Source organism: Cetorhinus maximus, chromosome 15 (assembly GCF_964194155.1).
Source record: "Cetorhinus maximus chromosome 15, sCetMax3.hap1.1, whole genome shotgun sequence".
In the NCBI taxonomy this organism is placed as follows: Eukaryota; Metazoa; Chordata; class Chondrichthyes; order Lamniformes; family Cetorhinidae; genus Cetorhinus; species Cetorhinus maximus.
In genome coordinates, this window is record NC_135893.1 from 46477140 (window position 1) to 46497065 (window position 19926).

General features: G+C 41.5%; 1 protein-coding gene across 10 annotated transcripts in view; it reads left to right on the plus strand.

Moving 5' to 3' along the window:
- katnip (katanin interacting protein) overlaps window positions 1-14515 on the plus strand; it is a 133809-nt gene extending 119294 nt beyond the window's left edge. For all 10 annotated transcript variants that reach the window (XR_013578923.1, XM_078558337.1, XM_078558334.1 and 7 more), the window contains 4 exons: window positions 971-1072; window positions 1551-1711; window positions 5514-5599; window positions 13091-14515. Coding sequence is in view for 9 of the 10 variants with exons in the window: in XM_078558337.1 (XP_078414463.1) it covers window positions 971-1072; window positions 1551-1711; window positions 5514-5599; window positions 13091-13149 (408 nt within the window). In the remaining variant the exon portion in view is untranslated. The remainder of the gene's footprint in view (window positions 1-970; window positions 1073-1550; window positions 1712-5513; window positions 5600-13090) is intronic.
- The last annotated feature ends 5411 nt before the right edge of the window (window positions 14516-19926 follow it).

Below are 19926 nucleotides of genomic sequence, written 5' to 3' on the forward strand. Positions count from 1 at the left end.
TCATAAATTAACCCTTGGAGTCCAGGTATTATTCTGGTAAATGAGCTGCAGTCCCTCCCAGTTCAATATATCCTAAACTGTGGTTCCCAGAACTGCTCCCAGTACTCTAGTTGTGGCCTCCAGAGATTTTATTGATGTACTCCCTTGTATTCTATTCCTCTATATATGAAGACCACCATTCTGTTAGCCTTTTTGTTTTCAATCTTTGTGTATGTGTGCACATGAGACAAAGTGTGTGACATTGCGTTAATTCGGGGTAAGTGTGTGAGAATAAATAACCTTTTTTTATTTAAAACTCTCAAAAGCTTACTGCTGAATTATTTAATTGGAATGTATACTCCATGGGTAAGAAAAGACACATCTCTTTCCATACGATACATGCTGATTATGGGCAGTAAGAGAGCACATATATTCTGTCTGTGACAGCATAATTTTGTTATTTCCATCACCTGATAGTCCAATGTCCTTCTGTTGCTCCTGTAGATGGTTATCAACTTTACATTACATTACCACTGTGCCCTGTAATGTCTAGCACTAATACTTGGGTGACCGTATCTTTGGAAAGGGTGTGCCAGAAAACCCTCATCCACTCTTTTGCTGTATAGTGTGGCCAGTTGCTCCTTGAGTGCAAAGATCCTCAGCTCCAGAAAATCAATTTTCTGATAACTGGTGCTCTTGAAAAGGATAGATTCTTGGGTGATTTTGTGCAAGGATTAAAAGCAAAGCCCATTGTTGAATATGTGATTACTAAACTTGGATAATTGGGAGTGAAACCAAGCAGGGCTGTTCTGTGGAGCTAGACAACCGAGGATAGAAGACGAAGGAAAATGCTACTTAACCATATGTGTAAGCTATAAAGAATTTGCCTTATCATTGCAATAAAAATAGATCACACTGATCATATATTTTTACAAAAGCTGTGTGAGTTGTTGAATCTAAAATGTATATTGAGTTGCTGCTTCTGTTGCAGGTGAATCGGGTCTATGTAATTTTTGATCAACCCATTGCTGTATCAATGATTAAACTCTGGAATTATTCAAAAACCCCTCAAAGAGGAGTAAAAGAATTTGGGGTACGTTATTTTTTTAAGTAACTTGGTGCAATTAAACTGGTTAATTGTATGCTCCTTAGTAGCCACATCAAACTTGTTTTTATTGCATGCACGCTCATCATGAGCATAAAACTCAGGGATCCCAATTGCAGTCGGCCACTTTCACAGCAACCATTTGCTAAGAAAAGATCTTAAGTGCTTTATTGTTGATGCTACAATTGGAAAACCTAGATTAAGAATTTTGGTCTGCATTCATAATTTTTAAAATAGCAAAAAAAAATTTTGAATGATCAGACTCAGGAATCAATTAATGAACACCCTTATCACAATTGTCACTTACAAATTTAATCCATATACATGTAAGCTAACATGATATTTTTTAGCCTATGTCAGCACTGTTGACTGTGATCAATCAGTACAAGAAGTGCAATTAGTTCAGTGTTTGGTTTTGTCTATATGATTACTCCATATTTATCAGCATTTTTCTATCATTTCGCAGCTACTTGTTGATGATTTATTAGTCTACAATGGAATCCTAGATATTGTGAGTCAAGTGGCCCGTGGTATCCTTCCAACTTGTGAGCCTGTTATCCCATATCATACTATCCTTTTCACCAATGATGAGAAGATTGCACACAGAGAGAGAAATACTGTTATAAGGTATATTGAATCAAATATGTTATTTACTGTTCCTAAATTATGTTTCTCAGTCTTGTATTTGTGGAACCAAGTGAGAGTAGTCCCTCTTAGCTGGACATTGAAGGAGAGGTGTTGGTAGAAAATTGTGTGGTTGTCATGTCAATGGCTGCAGAGATGACAAGGGGGGATTATGCACCATGGTCATAGTCATTGAGGATGTCATTTGTATCTTTGGTTTTCATGCTATGACAGGGAAAGTACTTGATTGGTGAGGTTCATATTGGAAATTTGGGAATAGATTTTGGAGGCAACAACACATTCAAGAACTTTGGACAGAAAAGGGAGATTGGGGATAAAGATGGTAGTTTGCAGCAACAGAAGGGTCAAAGGTGAGTTTTTGAGAAGTGGGTAATGGACAGCTGTTTTATAAGATATGGAATAGTAGCTAATGAGAGGGAACCATTTGCAAAATCAGCCAGCATATGGGAAGGAAAGTTGTGATCAGCTTTGTGGCAATAGAGTCTTGAGGATGGGCCTTGGAAATGCTGTGCTATCATGCATTGAGGATTGATTGGTACTAGAGAAAAAAGTGAATAATTCTTTGTAAGAACTCTGATAGCGTACACTGGCCATTGCTGATGAGTCAGTTTTATAATAGCTGCCATTAAATCAACCCTTAGGCGGGAACCATTTTCATGGGTTTTTGTGAACTATTCTTGGTTGTCAGTGCAAGCTTCTTAAAATTCGTCTTTTCTTCTCTGATCTTTAGACACAAACCAGAAAAAATTATAAAGTATTCAATAAACCGATTACTCTATGCCACAGTGTTTCAGTGCTATTAGTGTCCTCCACCATAGCTAGTTTGCTCTCTAATCAGCAGTTTGTGAAAATGAATGTTTTGGACATCCCATGTTTTTTTAATATTCGTTCATAAGATGTCCATACATCATTGGCAAGGTCAACATTTGTTGCCCATCTCTAATTGCCCTTGAACTGTGTGGCTTACCCAACCATTTCAGAGGGAAGTTAAGGGTCAACCACATTGCTGTGGGCCTGGAGTTACCTGTACGCCAGATCAGATAATGGCAGATTTCCTTCCCCAAAGGACAGTAATGAACCAGATGGTTTTTACAACAATCGATGATAGTTTCATGATCACCATTGCTGGGACGAGCTTTCAAGTCCATTTTTTTTAATTAATTGAATTTTTTTTATGAAATTAACTTAAATTGCACCAGCTGCCATGATGGGATTTGAACCTATATCCCCAAGGCATTAGCCTGAGCCTCTGGAGTACATTACTACTATACCACCATCTCCCCTTCACTTTTCTTTACTTAACATTTCTTTTGTTTTCCATTCATTAAAATTCAGTGTTCTAGTTTGAATTGATATAAAGTGATCTTTCCATGAAGTACATGTTGCCTTCATCTAAAACTTGCTTTACAGTTTCCCATCAAGTTGATGATGTCAAAAGTCACTGGCAAATACTGTCAGTTCCCAAAAGAATTTGTCTTAACTAGGAACAAAGAATGTACTCAGCTTAAATGTACGTGTTTGAATCTGTATTTGAGTCTGTCAATTTATTATATGCAGGCCAGGATTTAATGTGGGTGAGGGGGCTTGGAAAACCAGTGGGAGGGACACATTGCCTTTCTCAGGGAAGCCTGATGCAATTTAGTTCCAACCAGGTACATACCTGGGCAGCATCAGGCTTCCTGTCCGATTAAGCCCACAGCATGGCAGAAATCCCACCTCCAGGACCTGTTGGCCAATCATAGTCCGATAGCTCTGCAGTACTGCCAGCACCTCCAGGTGCAGTGACTACTGCCAGTATTCCAGTGGGGCCTTCAGGAGGGATTGGTGATGGATCCCTAGACATAGGTGAATGTCAGGATGATGCTGCCCTTACCCCCCCACCCACCCACACCGGTAGCCCGCTGGCAAGCCCAAAAGGGTTTGTTGGGTGGCTTCCCTGCATGACAAGTACCCCACCTGCCTCAGGTTGAATACCAGCGAGATGAGGCCCATAAGGGTCTAAATTGGCCTCAAGGCAGGAACACTGCCCGTAAGCCTTCCCAGCCTAGCCTTAATCAGAGGGAGGCAGTGGGATCTCCAGCCCACACCTTGCTGCCCATTCACACATTTCCCATCCCCTTCCCCCACCTTCAAACTCACCCAGTTGGGGGGGGTGGCTGCGACATTACTTTCAACCCACCCCCCACCTCTGAACTCGCCTTGAGTGGGGGGCTGGGCATTATTATTTTACTTTATTCGTAGATTATATTAATTCAAGCGACCAAGTTGAGAGTCTGATAAGGCAGCTCAGCACCTGGAAAAAATGCAAGAACTGTGGCAGAGCTTTTAGCATATCTAGTTATTAGCATTAGAATCCTGCATGGCCAGTGAGGCGTAAAGCAAATTTCGAAGCCCTGGAAATAGTATACAGGATTACTAAAGTCTGCAGACTAACAGAAAGTTGGAAAAAATCTGATTCATCAGCCTTGAAAACAAGGGAATTAAAAGTAACCATTTAGCTATGTGTAAGATTCTAAAGTTTATATATAATAAAATGTATTAAAAAAGTTTAATCCAGAGCATTACTGATAAATCAAACCACAACAGTATGACAGGGAAACACAGGACCAAATTAAAAAAGGCAAGTTTCCATTCTGATGTCAGGAAGCATGTGTTCATCCAGCATCATTACTATCTAAAATGTTATTTTGGGCTTAGTGGAGGCAAAATGTCTGGAATTATTGAAGGGACACTTAGATACTTTAATGGTGGGAACAAATATTTCAATGGAGGAGCTATTTGGACAAGATATTTCTCATCTTCATATATTTTTATGATTTGATGTTTGTCCATTTGCCATTGCTTAACACGATTAAACTATTATCTCTAGATTTTGTCCTGTTTTTATCCTACTGTGCGAAACCTCAAAAGACATCTGCACTCCACTTCTATTCCATTCTGTGGTCGATGAAATCTCCTAGAATGTTACAGCACAGAAGGTCATTCAGCCCATTGTGTCTGTGCTGGCTCTTTTGAAGAATTATCCAATTAGTCCAACTTCTATTCTTTCACCATAGTCCTGCAAATGTTTTCCTTTTCAATTATTTATCAAATTCACTTCGGAATCGGCTTCTATCACCCTTTCAGGCAGTGCATTTCACGTCATAAAAACTCAAGGCAAAAATAGAAATTTGCATAATATTCACCAGCAACATTCTAACAGTGGCTTGAGTCTTTCTAGTAATACATTGCATCTGAGTCACTTATGGCAGTTCTTTTATCCAGAGCATCCATTATTTCCTGGTAATGTAAATTTCCTAGAAGTATACTGCTGCTGCTTGTAGCTACTCCTACCAGGAGATCTGCTGTCTTGGTATGTCACGCTCGTCTGTCTTGTGCCACCCTCACACATCCACTGTAGCTCGTTTGCAAACATTCTGTGACGTCCGTCATCCAACTGTGACTAGGTTGACCACTCTTTTCGCTGCCCTCCACTTTGCCCTCTGGGAGCAATCTCAGGAAAAGTATACTCTCCCTGTTAAAAATACTTTTGTATTTTTTTTATGTAGGCAGGGGGTTTTTATACTTCACTTTATACAATCCATAATGAGGAAGGGAAATAAAATGAGTTTCCACAATGATCGCTGGAATTTTGTCAAGAGATTGACTGAGACTCTGTACCAGTAAGGTGATGTTAGCAACTATATAAATTTAGGATTTTGAGAAGAGAGCAAGAAAAAGCAGCATACCCGATGAAACCAATGAATAAGTTCTCTAATGTTTTACTTTCAATTATTTTGTGCAGCAACCAAGTGGAAGATCAAGATGTGAAAATGACCAATGAAAACCAAATTATTCAACGATCCAAGAAGAAACAAACAGCTGACCCAGGTTCAATTTTCATCTTTTTCTCTGTTTCAGCTAGGTAAAGGGTTGAGGCCTATTAGAAAGAATGTAATAAAGGGTGATATGAATCAAGAAATTGATTTTTGATCACCCTGAATTCAGGTTGAAGAGATTGTAGGTTGTGACTAGAGCAGAGAAGGCCAAAGGTTACGGACAACATAGGAATCAATAACATAGGGGAAAAGGAATCAAAGCCCTATGGAGGCAGTGTATGAGGAGTTTGGGTCAAGGCTGAAAAATTAGGCCTCAGTGTAATCCTAGAATTACCTGCTGTGCCTCATGCTGGGCAATTTGGGTAAGGACAGAGAGGATCTATCGATTTGTAGTTTGATAGTGCAGGAGGAAGCATTTCGGATTCTGATGACATTGGGACCATTTCTGAGGGAGAGGGAACTGTGGAGGACTTCACCTGAACTGGTGGGTTACCAATGTACAGAAGGAATCAGTAAGGCAGTAGAATGGATTTATGCTGGCATTACATGGAAAGGGGAAAGTAGAACAGGCTGTAGCTTAAGAATAATTAAGAAGAAGGGAGTAAAGGTATTAACTTGAGTTATGCTTGTATGAAAGCAAGGAGTATACTGAATAGAACAAGTGAGCTAGAAGCACTGGTACATATGGAGGAAATAGATATAGGAGCAATAGATCCTTAGCCACGGGTGAGGTGCCGGAGGATTGGAGGGTAGCTCATGTTGTTCCGTTGTTTAAAAAAGGCTCCAAAAGTAAACCAGGTAATTACAGGCCAGTGAGCCTGACGTCAGTAGTAGTTAAATTATTGGAAAGTGTTCTGAGAGATTGGATATATAATTATTTGGACAGCCAAGGGCTGATTAAAGATAGTCAGCATGGCTTTGTGCGTGGTAGATCATGTTTAACGAACCTTGTAGAGCTTTTCCAGGAGGTTACCAAGAAAGTAGATGAAGGAAAGGCTGTGGATGTTGTCTACATGGACTTTAGTAAGGCCTTTGACAAGGTCCCGCATAGGAGGTTAGTTCAGAAGGTTCAGACACTTGGTATCCATGGAGAGGTTGTAAACTGGATTCGAAATTGGCTGTGTGGGAGAAGACAGAGAGTGGTAGTGGATGATTGCTTCTCAGACTGGAGGTCTGTGACTAGTGGTGTGCCTCAGGGATCTGTACTGGGACCATTTTTGTTTGTTGTCTATATCAATGATTTGGATGATAATGTGGTGAATTGGATCAGCAAGTTTGCTGATGACACTAAGATTGGAGGCGTTGTGGACAGCGAGGAAGGCTTTCAAAGCTTGCAGAGAGATCTGGACCAACTGGAAAAATGGGCCGGAAAATGGCAGATGGAATTTAATGCGGAAAAGTGTGAGGTGTTACATTTTGGAAGGTCAAACCAAGGTAGGACATACACAGTAAATGGTAGGGCACTGAGGAGTGCGGAGGAACAAAGGGATCTGGGAGTTCAGATACATAATTCCCTGAAAGTGGCGTCACAGATAGACAAGGTTATAAAGAAAGCTTTTGGCATACTGGCCTTCATAAATCAAAGTATTGAGTATAGGAGTTGGGATGTTATGGTGAGGTTGTATAAGACATTGGTGAGGCCAACTTTGGAGTATTGTGCGCAGTTCTGGTCGCCTAACTACAGGAAGGATATCAGTAAGATTGAGAGAGTGCAGAGAAGATTTACTAGGATGTTGCCGGGTCTTAAGGAGCTGAGTTACAGGGAAAGATTAAACAGGTTAGGACTTTATTCCTTGGAGCGTAGAAGAATGAGGGGAGATATGATAGAAGTTTACAAAATTATGAGAGGTATAGACAGAGTAAATGCGAGTAGGCTCTTTCCACTTAGATTAGGAGAAATAAACACAAGAGGACATGGCTTTAGGGTGAAAGGGGAAAGGTTTAGGGGGAACATTAGGGGGAACTTCTTCACTCAGAGTGGTGGGAGTGTGGAACGAGCTACCATCTGACGTGGTAAATGCAGGCTCACTCTTAAGTTTTAAGAATAAATTAGCTAGATACATGGATGGGAGATGTCTGGAGGGTTATGGACTAGGTGCAGGTCAATGGGACTAGCGGAAAATAATATTTCGGCACAGACTAGAAGGGCCGAATGGCCTGTTTTCTGTGCTGTAGTGTTCTATGGTTCTAGAACCCTGGTTGAAATCAGATGGTGATTGGAAAGCTGATATAAATATGATTTTGTGTGTTTTGGGAAGATAAGGCAGGAAGTGGGGTAGCATTATTTGCTAGAGACCAGTTGCAATGAAATTGAGTAAAGGAAGTGGTACTAAAGCACTTCAGTTAGGAACATCAGGAACAAGAGTAAGATGTTCAACCCCTCAAACGTGTTCCACTCTTCAATTTGACAGGTCTGCAAAGAGGGAAAAGAAATACGTGCATTTATTTCATAGTAGCTTTGATCAGGTTACAGCCCTTCCCCCACCACAGCTGTTCCCTGCTGAGCCTGTGACTGACCTACTTGTTCTAGTATTTCAGCTTCAGGCACAGAGGCACCAACTGTTGCAAATGTTCTGTGGGAGATGCAATTTCTAGGTAAAATTAAGCCTCACTCGCAATCTCATGATAGGACTCTGAGATCTCAGGGTTTTTTCACAGGCATTGACATCCTTCTCCTCCCCAGATAGATCATGGAGATGGAGTTCCAGATTGTTGGTGTTTGGATACAGGTTGCAAGTAAAAACCGGGCACGTTGGGCTAAGTCTCTGTTGCACGCAGTGTGTTTAGTGTTGGCACCCATTGTTACCAGCAGCAAGATGAGTGGGGTGGCTGCACACCCAAGAGCTGGCTGGTGACTCTCTCTCTCGGCAAGTGCTGATCAAGGCATCGTCGACCCAGGGAACACATCAAAGCTGTTATCTCATTAACACGTTGTTAAATCGGAATGAAGCCAAAACAGTTCAGCTTTGAGAGTTAGTAGGAAGTGCTGGTCAAGCATGTGATGGCAAGAGATACAGATTGAGGAAGCAATTAGATTTTGTTAGTGGGGTATAGTTGGGGTGGACAGCTGAATGGGGTGACGGGGTAGCTGGTTAGGAAATGTGGAGTTCTACTCTGACTTGCCTTTTCTAACAAAACAGGATTATAGGAGAAAAGTTTGAACTTAGACAACCTTTTGCACACTTGGTGTGAATAATGGTACTGTGTTATTGGTTACGTGGTCATAAATAAAGCCAATATTGTATAACATGTCACCTAGTTTTCATGTCCAATGAGAGGATGGGAGCAACAAAGGAAATTTTGCGGAAACATATATTACAGACAGAGGTTTGGGAATTGATGTGAATTATCCAAGGAGAGAAATGAACCCTCTGGCATTGGCACCTAGTTTTGGTCATTTTCATTACACTATTCTTTTCTGGGTTGTGTTTTATTTGGACTTAAGTGGTATTTAGAAATGTAGTAAGATACAGGATCACAAAAAAAATCACCTGGCTCAGTCCAGTTTTGTTTTGTAAATTTCAGATGTTTTATTGTGGTATTTACTGTTAATTTCTTGATTTTTATGCTTGTGAACTGAAGGTAATAATTGAGAACCAAAGGTTTATAGCACTGCCAGAGAGATTTGTATTTGTAGAATCAGGTTACAGCATGGAAACATGTAATTTGGACTGCCCTGTTGTTAGATTTTTTTTAAAGTTGGCCCTGTTCAAAAGATGAGTTAAATATAGAAAGTCTCTGTTGTGGAGAATAATCCCCTCAAGTGACATTAGAAAACTATAATTGAGCTGTAATTCTACTTGCATCATTTTTGTGTGGTATGTTATAATTATCACTAACTTTGCTGTGTTAAAACATCTGAAACAATCTTGGTTCATGATTAGCCTCCATTATTGTGTATGGTGTAAGTCTATTGCCAGAAAAGTTCTGTGGGTTTCATCATTGTTTTTGCACTCAACAAAAGGACTAAAATGAACAGGGTACATATGAGATTTACTACTGTGGTTCCCGGGATAAGGGACTGTAGTTGTATGTATAGACTGAATAACCTGGACTTGTCCTCCTTAGCATAGAGAAGACTAAGGGGAAATTTGAAAGAGCTGCATAAAATCATGACGGGTTTAGCTGGCGTATTTAGAGAAACTGTCTCCAGTGGCTCGTTGTTAACCAGAGAGGCACAGATTTAATGTGGACTGTACTCACCTGGATCCATTCTTATCTATCGAAACATAGCCAGAGAGTTACTTGCAATGGTTTCTCTTCCCACTTCCACACCATTACTTCTGGTGTCCCCAAGGATTTATCCTTGGCCTTTCATATACTATCTATATGTTGCCTCTCCCAGACATGGTCTGAAATAACAATGTCAATTTCCACATGTATGCTGATGACTCCCAGCTCTACTTTACCCATCACTTCTTTCAACCCATCCACAATCTCTAAATTGTCAGATTGCTTGTCCAAGACCTAATACTGGATGAGCAGAAATTTTCTCCATTTAAATATCGGGAAGATCAAAGCCATTTACTTCAGCCCCCACCACAAACCCTGTTCCCTAGCCACCGACTGCATCCCTCTCCTTGGCAACTATCTGAGGCTGAGTCAGTCTGGTCACGTCCTTGGTGTCATATTTGACCCCGATATGAACTTCTGATCACATATCCACACCTTTGTAACATTGCCCAGTCCCATCGCTGTTTCGGTCATCAGCTACTGAAACTCTCATTCATACCTTTGCTACCTCTAGACTTGACTATTGCAATGCACTCCTGGCTGGCCTCCCAAATTCTACCCTCTGTAAAAGTGAGGTTATTCCAGAACTCTGCTGCCTGTATCCGAAGTTCCATTCACCTGTCACCCTGTGCTCACTGACCTAATTGGCTCCTGGTCAAACAATACCTCGATTTTAAAATTCTCATCCTTGCTTTCAAATCCCATCCCTCATGGTATTACCCCTCCCTATCTCTGTAATCTCCTCCAGGTCAGCTACCCTCCAAGATACCTGATCTCTAACCTTGGTCTCTTGTGCATCCTCAATTATAATCACTCCAGAATCGGTGGCTGTGCCTTAAGCAGCCAAATCCCTAAGCTCTGGAATTCCCTCCCTAAACTTCATCTCTCTGCCTCACTTTCCTCCTTTAAGACATTCCATAAAATCTACCTCTTTGACCCATCTTTTGGCCATCTGCCTTCATATTCATATGGGGAGGCAGTGACATTGTAGTATTGTCACTGGACTAGTATTCCAGAGACCCAAGGTAATGCCCTGGGGACCGAGTTCAAATCCCACCCACCATCCAGATGGTGAAATTTGAATTCAATAAGAATCTGGAATTAAATCTGGTGATCAGCATGAAACCATTGCCAATTGTCGTAAAAACCCATTTGGTTCACTAATGCCCTTTAGGGAAGGAAATTTGCCATCCTTACCTGGTCTGGCCTACATGTGACTCCAGACCCACAGCAATGTGGTTGACTCTTAAATGCCCTCTGAGCAAGGGCAATTAGGGATGGGCACAAAATGCTGGCCCAGCCAGTGACGCCCACATCCTATGAATGAATTTTTTAAAAAATTTCTTGGGTGTAAAATTTTGCTTTAGAATGCTTCTGTGAAGCATGCCGGGTTGGTTTATTACATTAAAGGTGCTATATAAATACAGGTTAATGTTTGTTACTTTGGATTAGATTTGCCTCCAGAATCCCAAACTGATATCAAGCAAGATAGTCAACCTTTCTTTCACTCCCCCAACCCTACTGGCCTCGCTTTAGCATGTTAATGATGGCAGGGGCAGTGCTAAGACCCTGCCGTATTTCCCACCTGTATTCTTGGGTGGACGAGTGACAAGTAACAGTCACACCACACAAGTGCCAGGCAATGACCATCTCCAGCAAGAGAGAATCCAACCATTTCCCCTTGACATTCAATGGCATTTTATTGCTCTCTATCTGCACTGAGGTGCCACCATGAAGGGGACCAACCTTGTGTCAGCCTCCATTCCACTGCAGCACTTGCCGACTGAAAGAGCCCCTATCACAAATGAGGCTTTCAGTGAAATTATCAGTTCAATTGTTGTTGGAGCCTCTGAGTCTTCTCGTGTTGCTGTGACTGTCCCATGGTGACAAGACTAGGATTGTGCACAGACTCAGTAACATGCCTGCCTTGGCAGCAGGAATTCTGCCAGGAGCATGCCCTGGACACTAGATGACCCCAGAAAGAGTGGAACACTACTTACCCAGAATACTGCTGTTAGGGGAGCCTTGGCCTTTAGGTTGTGTTTCCAAATTTAGCAAAATTTGTGGTTATCCAGTGACTTTTAAAAAAAAAAATTCTTCTGTCCAGACAAGATTAATAAGAAATAGAGACTTCCAAGTCAAGTGACAACAAGTCATATTAAATTCTAAGTCCCTTGTAGGCTGTTGCAGTGCCCACACTGCAAGATAAAAGGATCACTACACTACCGAGAGTTCGTCAAAACAAACACAAGGCAGGGACCTTTTAAACTCCGAGGGTGGGTGGGGTTTAAAAATTGATTTTCAGAGTAAAAGTGCAGCCCAGATCCAACGAGCTCGCTAAATGGTTGTCAGGGAGGCTGTAACGTTGCAAATGTTCACGAAGGGTGCAATGTCACAAATGAAATCCTGTAGTCCACATCCGCTCTTTCCTTTTTTACTAAACAGACCTTCAACTACTTATCTACTCATTGCACACCCACCCAATTGGTCCCAGCATGCATTGACATTCATCATGAAGCAACTGAAAGAACTGTAATAATGGGCAAGACTTGGAAGTGACCTTAATCTATAAATCTTACGTAGTTTTATGAAGAAAAAGGAAACTTAACATTTTGGCAAACGTCTCTGTACATTAATTCCCTTGGTGAATTAAGATCCCCTGAACTTATGCTTCTAATCACTTCTTTATGTTGCATCCAGTGTGACATTAGTAGAGGTAGAGGCAGGCTGCTCAGATCCCTGTCAATTGCTGAGATGCAATCTAGAATTTGGAGCCCCTGAGGATCCCATCAAAGACTGTTACGCTTGTATCTGTGCAGAGGAAGACTCGGCCATCAGGATCAGGGTGGGTATTGACTGAGGGGGTCAATGGGTGAGAAGTTTGAGCATTTTGAGCAGCATTTCCATTTCAGTGGCACTCTTCAGCATCAACCCTCTCCTGGGCCAATGTTACGTCACTCCTACCATTGTGTTGCAGAACAGATTGAGCTCCACACTACTGGGAGAAGATTGAGGCTTTAGAGAGGGTAGAAAGCAGATTAATAGGGTGCATTCAGAATACGAAGATAGACTTGAACAAATAGGAGCCTTTTCTCATTAGAGCAATGCAGTTTACTGCCAATGTGACAAAAGTGTTTAAGATTATGAATTTATGGCACAGTGTAATAGATGTTTCAAGTAGTTGAGGGGTCTAGAACAAGATGAAATGTAAGATTTATAATAGACAGCATAAGGAGCTGTTTTAACAAAGAGATTCTCTTTCGTAAGCTGTGCCTACAAAGAGGTTTAACCTTTGGTTTCTTATTTTTAGCTCTGCGTCCAAAGACATGCATGACTGACAGGGGTTCAATTGGGAGAAGAAGATTCTGATGAAGATCTCAGGGCATTGTCTTGGAGTTATTGCTAGTGATTTGCATTGTGCTCTCCATGTTAATGTTTGAAACAGTTGTAATTTCTGTAGCAAAAGTTGACAGGAATTCTTCTTCAATCACACTTAAAGGCTATTTACCCTACATTGCCTTAATTTATTTGATTCTTTTCCCCTTTGTTTTGTTTTTTGGCTGCTTTATCAGCTGCAGGGGTGAATGAATGGGTCACCTACAGTTAGTACTCAGCACCTTCAAGCCAGGTACAGAATAAAGCTTCAGTTACTGTATGCCATAAGAACTGTCTTTACATCATCGGCCAAAATAATAATAGCTCTCCAAACCCCTTTTGGTGTGCCTATCTTACTGAAAATTTGTGCCTAATTGCACATTGTTGCCATTCAGTTGTGTCCACACAAAATTAGATTAACATTGTAACAAAATGATTAACAATCCCATCTCAGGCTTTTAAATTTTCGTTGTGCTTTGACTAAAATCAGTATTTCCAAAGTTAGGTGCATCTTTATCTAGCTGTGTCAAGTAAATAGCCCTTAAGTTTGAGAAAATCCTTGATATTTATGCTTAAATAGATATTCAATCACTTTGCAATATGGTGTACCCAAGCTTAATTGAGAGAATTCTTATTCAGAACTCTTTTTTAAAAATGCCTTGGTTTATTTATTATGCATGTTCTGTTCTCAGAAGATCTGGAACTTGTTAGAAACAATATTTTTTTTGATAAACTGTTCCTGTCATTAGAATATTACTTTTGTTGATTCAAGCACATTATTACTAATTGCTTCATTATCATTCAAGCAATATTATTTGATTATATATTCAATGTGTAATTGACATTTAAAACCTGATGAGGACTAAGTGACCTTTGAGCAACTGCTTAAACAGAGAAATGTTCAACTGAATGATTTGTTTTTTAAATAATCTATTGATAGTTTCACCCTTTCAGCAATTCAGTGGATAATAAAAATGCAAAGTACAGCCGTGTATATTCATCAGCTATGTTGAGTCAAAATGGCTTCTTCTCACATTGAGAATTCTTATTCTAGTTAATGCCTCACTTTGAAACACAAGCATTGTGAAATACGAACACAAGCATACGTGTGATTGATACATTGTTCGTAGCATTTGAAGAAATTTATAATGTACTGATGTCTTGTACTTAGGCATATGTCAGACTTTATTATTTTATTATTTCTAACATTTTTCATGTAATAATTGTACATATATGTATGTAGTGTGTAAAGAAAAGGTATACTTATTTTAAAAAATCCAGTTTTAATATCTGATGAGCAATTTGTAAGTAGCTTTACAGTTACAGTATAAATAAAAATCAACTTATGAGCAACAGCAAATGTATTTTGTGATGCGATTCATTTTGCTCCATGTATTAACTATTTTAATGTTCAGGTGGTGGTAAACTAATTCTCAATTTGTTGTTTGGAAAAGACTACTTTCATCAGAGTTAATTCAGTTCTACTATACTTGTCTGGATCAATTTTCCCAATTGCCTCAAAATCTCAATTAGGTCATATCAAAGTTTATTTTACAAAGAAAACTCCTTTAATATTACTCGTAACTTAAAATTCCGCAAACCCAGAATCATCTTGGCTCTTACAGTGTACCCACTACAGCCCCTTAGATAACTAGAACTGGACACAGTATCCAGTTGTTGATGACAACCAAGATCATTAACCTCATGACCCCTGACATTCTTTTATTGTAATGTTAAGATTTTTGATGCGGTTTGGTGGGGGGTACAACAAAGTAATGTGAACATTAACCTCTCTGAAAAAAGTAAACCTTTTGTTGGCATTGTGACATAAGGACCACTTTCCATGACTGGTTCCCTTTAGTCATGTAAGATCCCATTTGTCCTCAAAATGCCATTTATAATCTACCATCACCATACTTGCTAGTATAATATTTGAGAATTAGTGACCTAGAAATTGGGCCAGTTGATGTCCATTTTTCAAGCGTCTGTGGCTTCCTGAGGCCCTAAAATGGTAGGTAGGAAGCATTTTCTAACAATTTCTACTGCATGTTTCATGAAAATTCAAAATTTTAAATAATGGAGGTTTGAAAAGCTGCACTACAGAATTTAAAATCATTGTAAGGGCAGGTCTTTATGGCCTGTGTTACCATGGCCCAGATTTTCTGATCAGCATTGATGCTGTGTGCATTGACACTCCCTGCAAAGATTGCTGTGCCCTGATCCTCTTGTGATTTCAGCCAGGATTCCAGTCCTAGCTGAAGCATCGATGGATCAGTGCAACCTTCCAGAGAGAAAGCAGTTGAGCGCAAGAAAAGCCAGATGAAGACAGGATAATGCCCCCTTTTCATGACAGTCACTGTTGTATTCGGGTAGGTTCTTAAAGGTCTCAAGTCTTTCAGTAATTGAGTGGGCAGACGGATGAGTGGCTGGAGGGGCGATTTTGGGTGGTAGTGGGGTTGGTTGTGGTGCTCAATTCAGTTACACTGGTTAATTTCAGTTAGACCAGCTGTTAACCAGTGTCACGTTTCCTGGGTAAATATCCAGGTATGTCCCGCAACCTGACCCAAACCTTTGACCCGAACCCAGTGTCATAGACATTTGCAGAGGGCCCCAGGCAGCGGCAATCAATCCATCAGAAGTTTAAGCTTCCTGTGCATGTGTCAGGACTTCCGCGGGGTCCTGAAGCGCATCTCCCAACTTGATTACAATCTCCAAAGATCCAGATACCAGAGGATTTGGGCCAATGTGCATTTTAGCAAGGCTGCCTTTCCTGAAGGAATCATGGATCTGAATAATCCTGCACCACTTCCTTATAGACACACTATTCAATGGGCTTTTAAACCACTTTCATCATTTTGGAGTGCGTACTGGGCATAAACTTTTCCTTCACCATCCCAATATTTGAAGTTCTTTGTGGGCAAGGACAGAGATTGACTCACGGATATAAATTGGATAGCTACAAAAAAATGGGCATGGGGATTGTGATGTGAGATTAACCTGCACGCATTAAATGTAATGTAGGCAGCGCACCAACTTTCTACTGCTTGTTCATTAGCTGTTGTATGCAGTTAGTGCAAACCACACTGTTCATTGGTAACATATGTCAACAGGAACCCCAAAATCATAACTTCTTGGTACCATTTAAAGCTAGCCTCACTGCTTCAAGAGGGTGTATTTTGACTGGAAAAGATGCTGGGAGTTGTGCAGGAACTGAATCTAACCTGGGAAACAAGGAATGATACAACATGGGAGAGCGTTGTCTCCACTTTTTGAACGCTTCACTGGAGGCCTTGGTGGAGGTGGTGGAAAGGAGGAGAGATGTCCTGTGTCTGCAGGGTGATACAATCCAGTTAGGGACCAGTAACTTTTGTTGTAAAGTAGGCAACATTTGAAAACCCAGTTACCTACTAAGAGAATAAAACCACAAGATTCCTTTGTTTTTAGTAAACATGAATTAATAAGCAAACTGTGGTTGAACACACCACAAACTGCACTTTAAATGGCAGATGTGACCAAGATAGATCTCTCAGATTTTCTCAGCAATCTACCCAGACGTCAGTGATCATTAAGAGTCACAACAAATCCTATAAAACTGTCTTTTTCATGAATAATTCCAGCTCCTCTCCTTTAAAGAGCTCAATGGACAGCAGTTCTACTCCACCCAAGTTCCACAGGTGCAATTCTCATTAAAAGGCACACTAATCCAGATCTCTGTCAGATTTGTTCCCAGATTTGGCTTGCTTTGTCTTCTTTTCCGGCTGAGCTGATCTACTATCAAGACAGTGTTCCCCTGTGTCAACCAGGCTATGTTCCAGCATCAGGCCCAGTCCCAGCCCCTCAGCCATACTGCAGCCAACAACTGCCAGCTTCATGGAGCAGACAGCTTCACTGAGCTGACAACTGCTCCAGAGCTTCTCTGAGCCTCAACTCCCACGGGCTGCTCTGGGCTGCAACTGCACAGAGCTTGAGATCTTCTGCCACCTCTTCAGCTCCTGACTAACCTTGTCACATGGGCATACACTCAGGCCCAAAAACCCAGCCCGATGGCCAATCTTTTTGCACCATCTCTGAGCGGCCGTCTTTGAGCCTGCATGACCTGTGCCCACTGCTGCTCTCTGGACTTGCACTAGAACCCGAGGCAATGCAGGGGTTGTAGTCCTTGGCCTCTGCCCCTGCCATCTCCCAATGGTACATCGTAACCACTCCCCTGCAGTTGCCCTCACAGAGGGGTAGGCAGCGGTGTCTGTTTCCTTCACAAGGGGACCAGTCCTCCAGCATACACACACAACCTAGGGGGAGCAGATAGGCATGGAGGTCAGTGTCAGGAATCATGCCCCAGTGACCTGGATGCAATGCTGCAAGACGTTCAATAATCTCTCACAAGTAATCAAGGGCAATAAATACATCTTCAAATGCCATATCCTCCTAACTGTACAAGTGACCTCAGCCACTGCTCAAATCACCACCTGCTCATCATTCACCTATAGCCAATCGCTATCAATTCAGATACCCAAGTGGTCCAACCTGCCCCTACGAGGAGGAACACCAAAAGGAGAGTGATGATGAAGACTCACTCGCAGCCATTAGCTCAGATACTGACACTGCTCACATTTTGAGGACAGGTTAAAAGTGAGATCCGTACATGGTGAGATACTGGGCACAATTTGGTTGCAGCCAATGTAGGGACAAAGACAGGACAGTGCCAGCTGCCTCTCAGTTAGCCAGCCCAGACTGCTTCGCCCATCTTGAGATAGTGCAGTCTGAAGCTAGGCTTTCTAGAACTGCTCAAGATAGTGCTCCAAGACCATGTACTGTCTCCTCCAGTGAAAGTCAGCAGCCTTCCATTCTCTTTTTATTCGGCTAAATTGATAAACACAAAATATTTTATAGATTTTATTTTGGCGTTTCTCTGATGCTGCAATAATGCAGGCTGCAGAGATTCTTCTAGAAACTTGTTTGCTGCTATTTTCTTGCCAGTTTTATGTTAGAATTATGTTGAGAAGAGCTGAAGAAAATAAGAAGTTTCGAAGAATTGAAGAAAATTTATGATAATGTAAAGGGAAAAAAAATCATACACCTTAAAATTTGAGGTAGATTGGGTAAAGACTTAAAGCAACACCACGTGACATCCCTCTCCCTGACGACAGAAGATGAAAACTGTTGGGTAATCAGAAGGACATAGATATTGGGAAATGACACTTTTTGCGAGTCAGTTCCTTCCACAAGCTTGTGCAAGCTGCTGCTTAGCAAAAAGTTCTTTCTGACTGCCAGATGAAATGGAGTGAAATTCCAGTATCACTGCCCTGATTTTAACTGGGAAACAGTTTCGGAAGAGGAGGGGTAGGGTCCAATATCACATGGAAAACCCAGAGGTCTGCTCAGCACGTCTGACAGTTTTTTTAATGCAGACGCCGCTTTATAATTTTACTTCTGGATTTGCTGTTCAATCAGCAGCAGTGCGTGTGTGATGCAATCGCAACTCCAGTCTGTGAAGGGCCAATCCAAAGATGGAATTTGGAGGCGTTGAAGTCCAAGACTGTGCCCCATTCAATGATGCCTCCTCCAATGTATCGCGAGGGGTTGTGAAGAGCTTGAGGGGAATATTATTCCCACAGTGGGAGGAAAAATCCTTCGTCAAAAACAAAAAAGTTTGGTTGGGGATTGTGCAGAAAACATTTTAATGACCTACCTAGGTGAGTACATGGCATGATCCTGCAGTCGATTTGAACATCCCCTCACTCTGCCTTCTCAAGCTCCATCACATCACTCCTCATACCTACTTACCTTGCAAGTGTACCCAACCACCGTCAATGCAATTCCTCACATCACCATCTGTCCATCCATCCACACCTACTCACCCTCATCTCTATTCAATGTCATGCCCCTTCCTCATAGTCATGGACACCCTCACAAAATTAGCTACCATTCACTCATAAGCCTGCTCTTTCCTTCTTAGCTGTCTTCTCCTACACAACAACAGTAAGAGGGAGAGAACAGGAGGAGGCCCTCCAGCTAGATGACAGTTACAGATCAGTGGAGTTTTGCCTTGCTTGGCTGTCGGAGATCGAAAGAGGGGAGCTGCCTGATGACCTTATTAGATAGCAGCCATGCACATGTCATATGGCGCTCAGTCATGTTGACTTGGTTTCAGTGGTGAGTGAAATATAATCATCTTCAAAACAGCTTGTAACAATTTTAGCAGTAAACATTCATGTCATTTACCTCCATCTGCACCTTCACAGACACAGTAGGAGCTGGAAGTCGTTCCGAATTGCCTTGGTCATAGTCATAGAGGTCTACAGCACAGAAAAAGGCCCTTTGGCCCATTGAGTCTGTGCCAGTCAAACAAGTACCTAACTATTCTAATCCCAGTTTCCAGCACTAGGCCCATAGTCTTGAATGCCATGGCATTGCAAGTACACATCCAAATACCTCTTAAATGTTATGAGGGTTCCTGCCTCTACCACCCTTTCAGGCAGTGGGTTCCAGATTCCCACCACCCTCTGGGTGAAAAAATTCTTCCTCACATCCCCTCTAAACCTCCTGCCCCTTACCTTAAATCTATGCCCCCTGGTTATTAGTCCCTCCACCAAGGGGATAAGTTCCTTCCTGTCTACCCTATTTATGCCCCTCATAATTATACACCTCAATCATGTACCCCCTCAATCTCCTCTGCTCCAAGGAAAATAACCACAGTCTATCCAATCTTTCCTCATAACTAAAACTCTCCAGCCCTGGCAACATCCTGGTAAATCTCCTCTGCATTCTCTC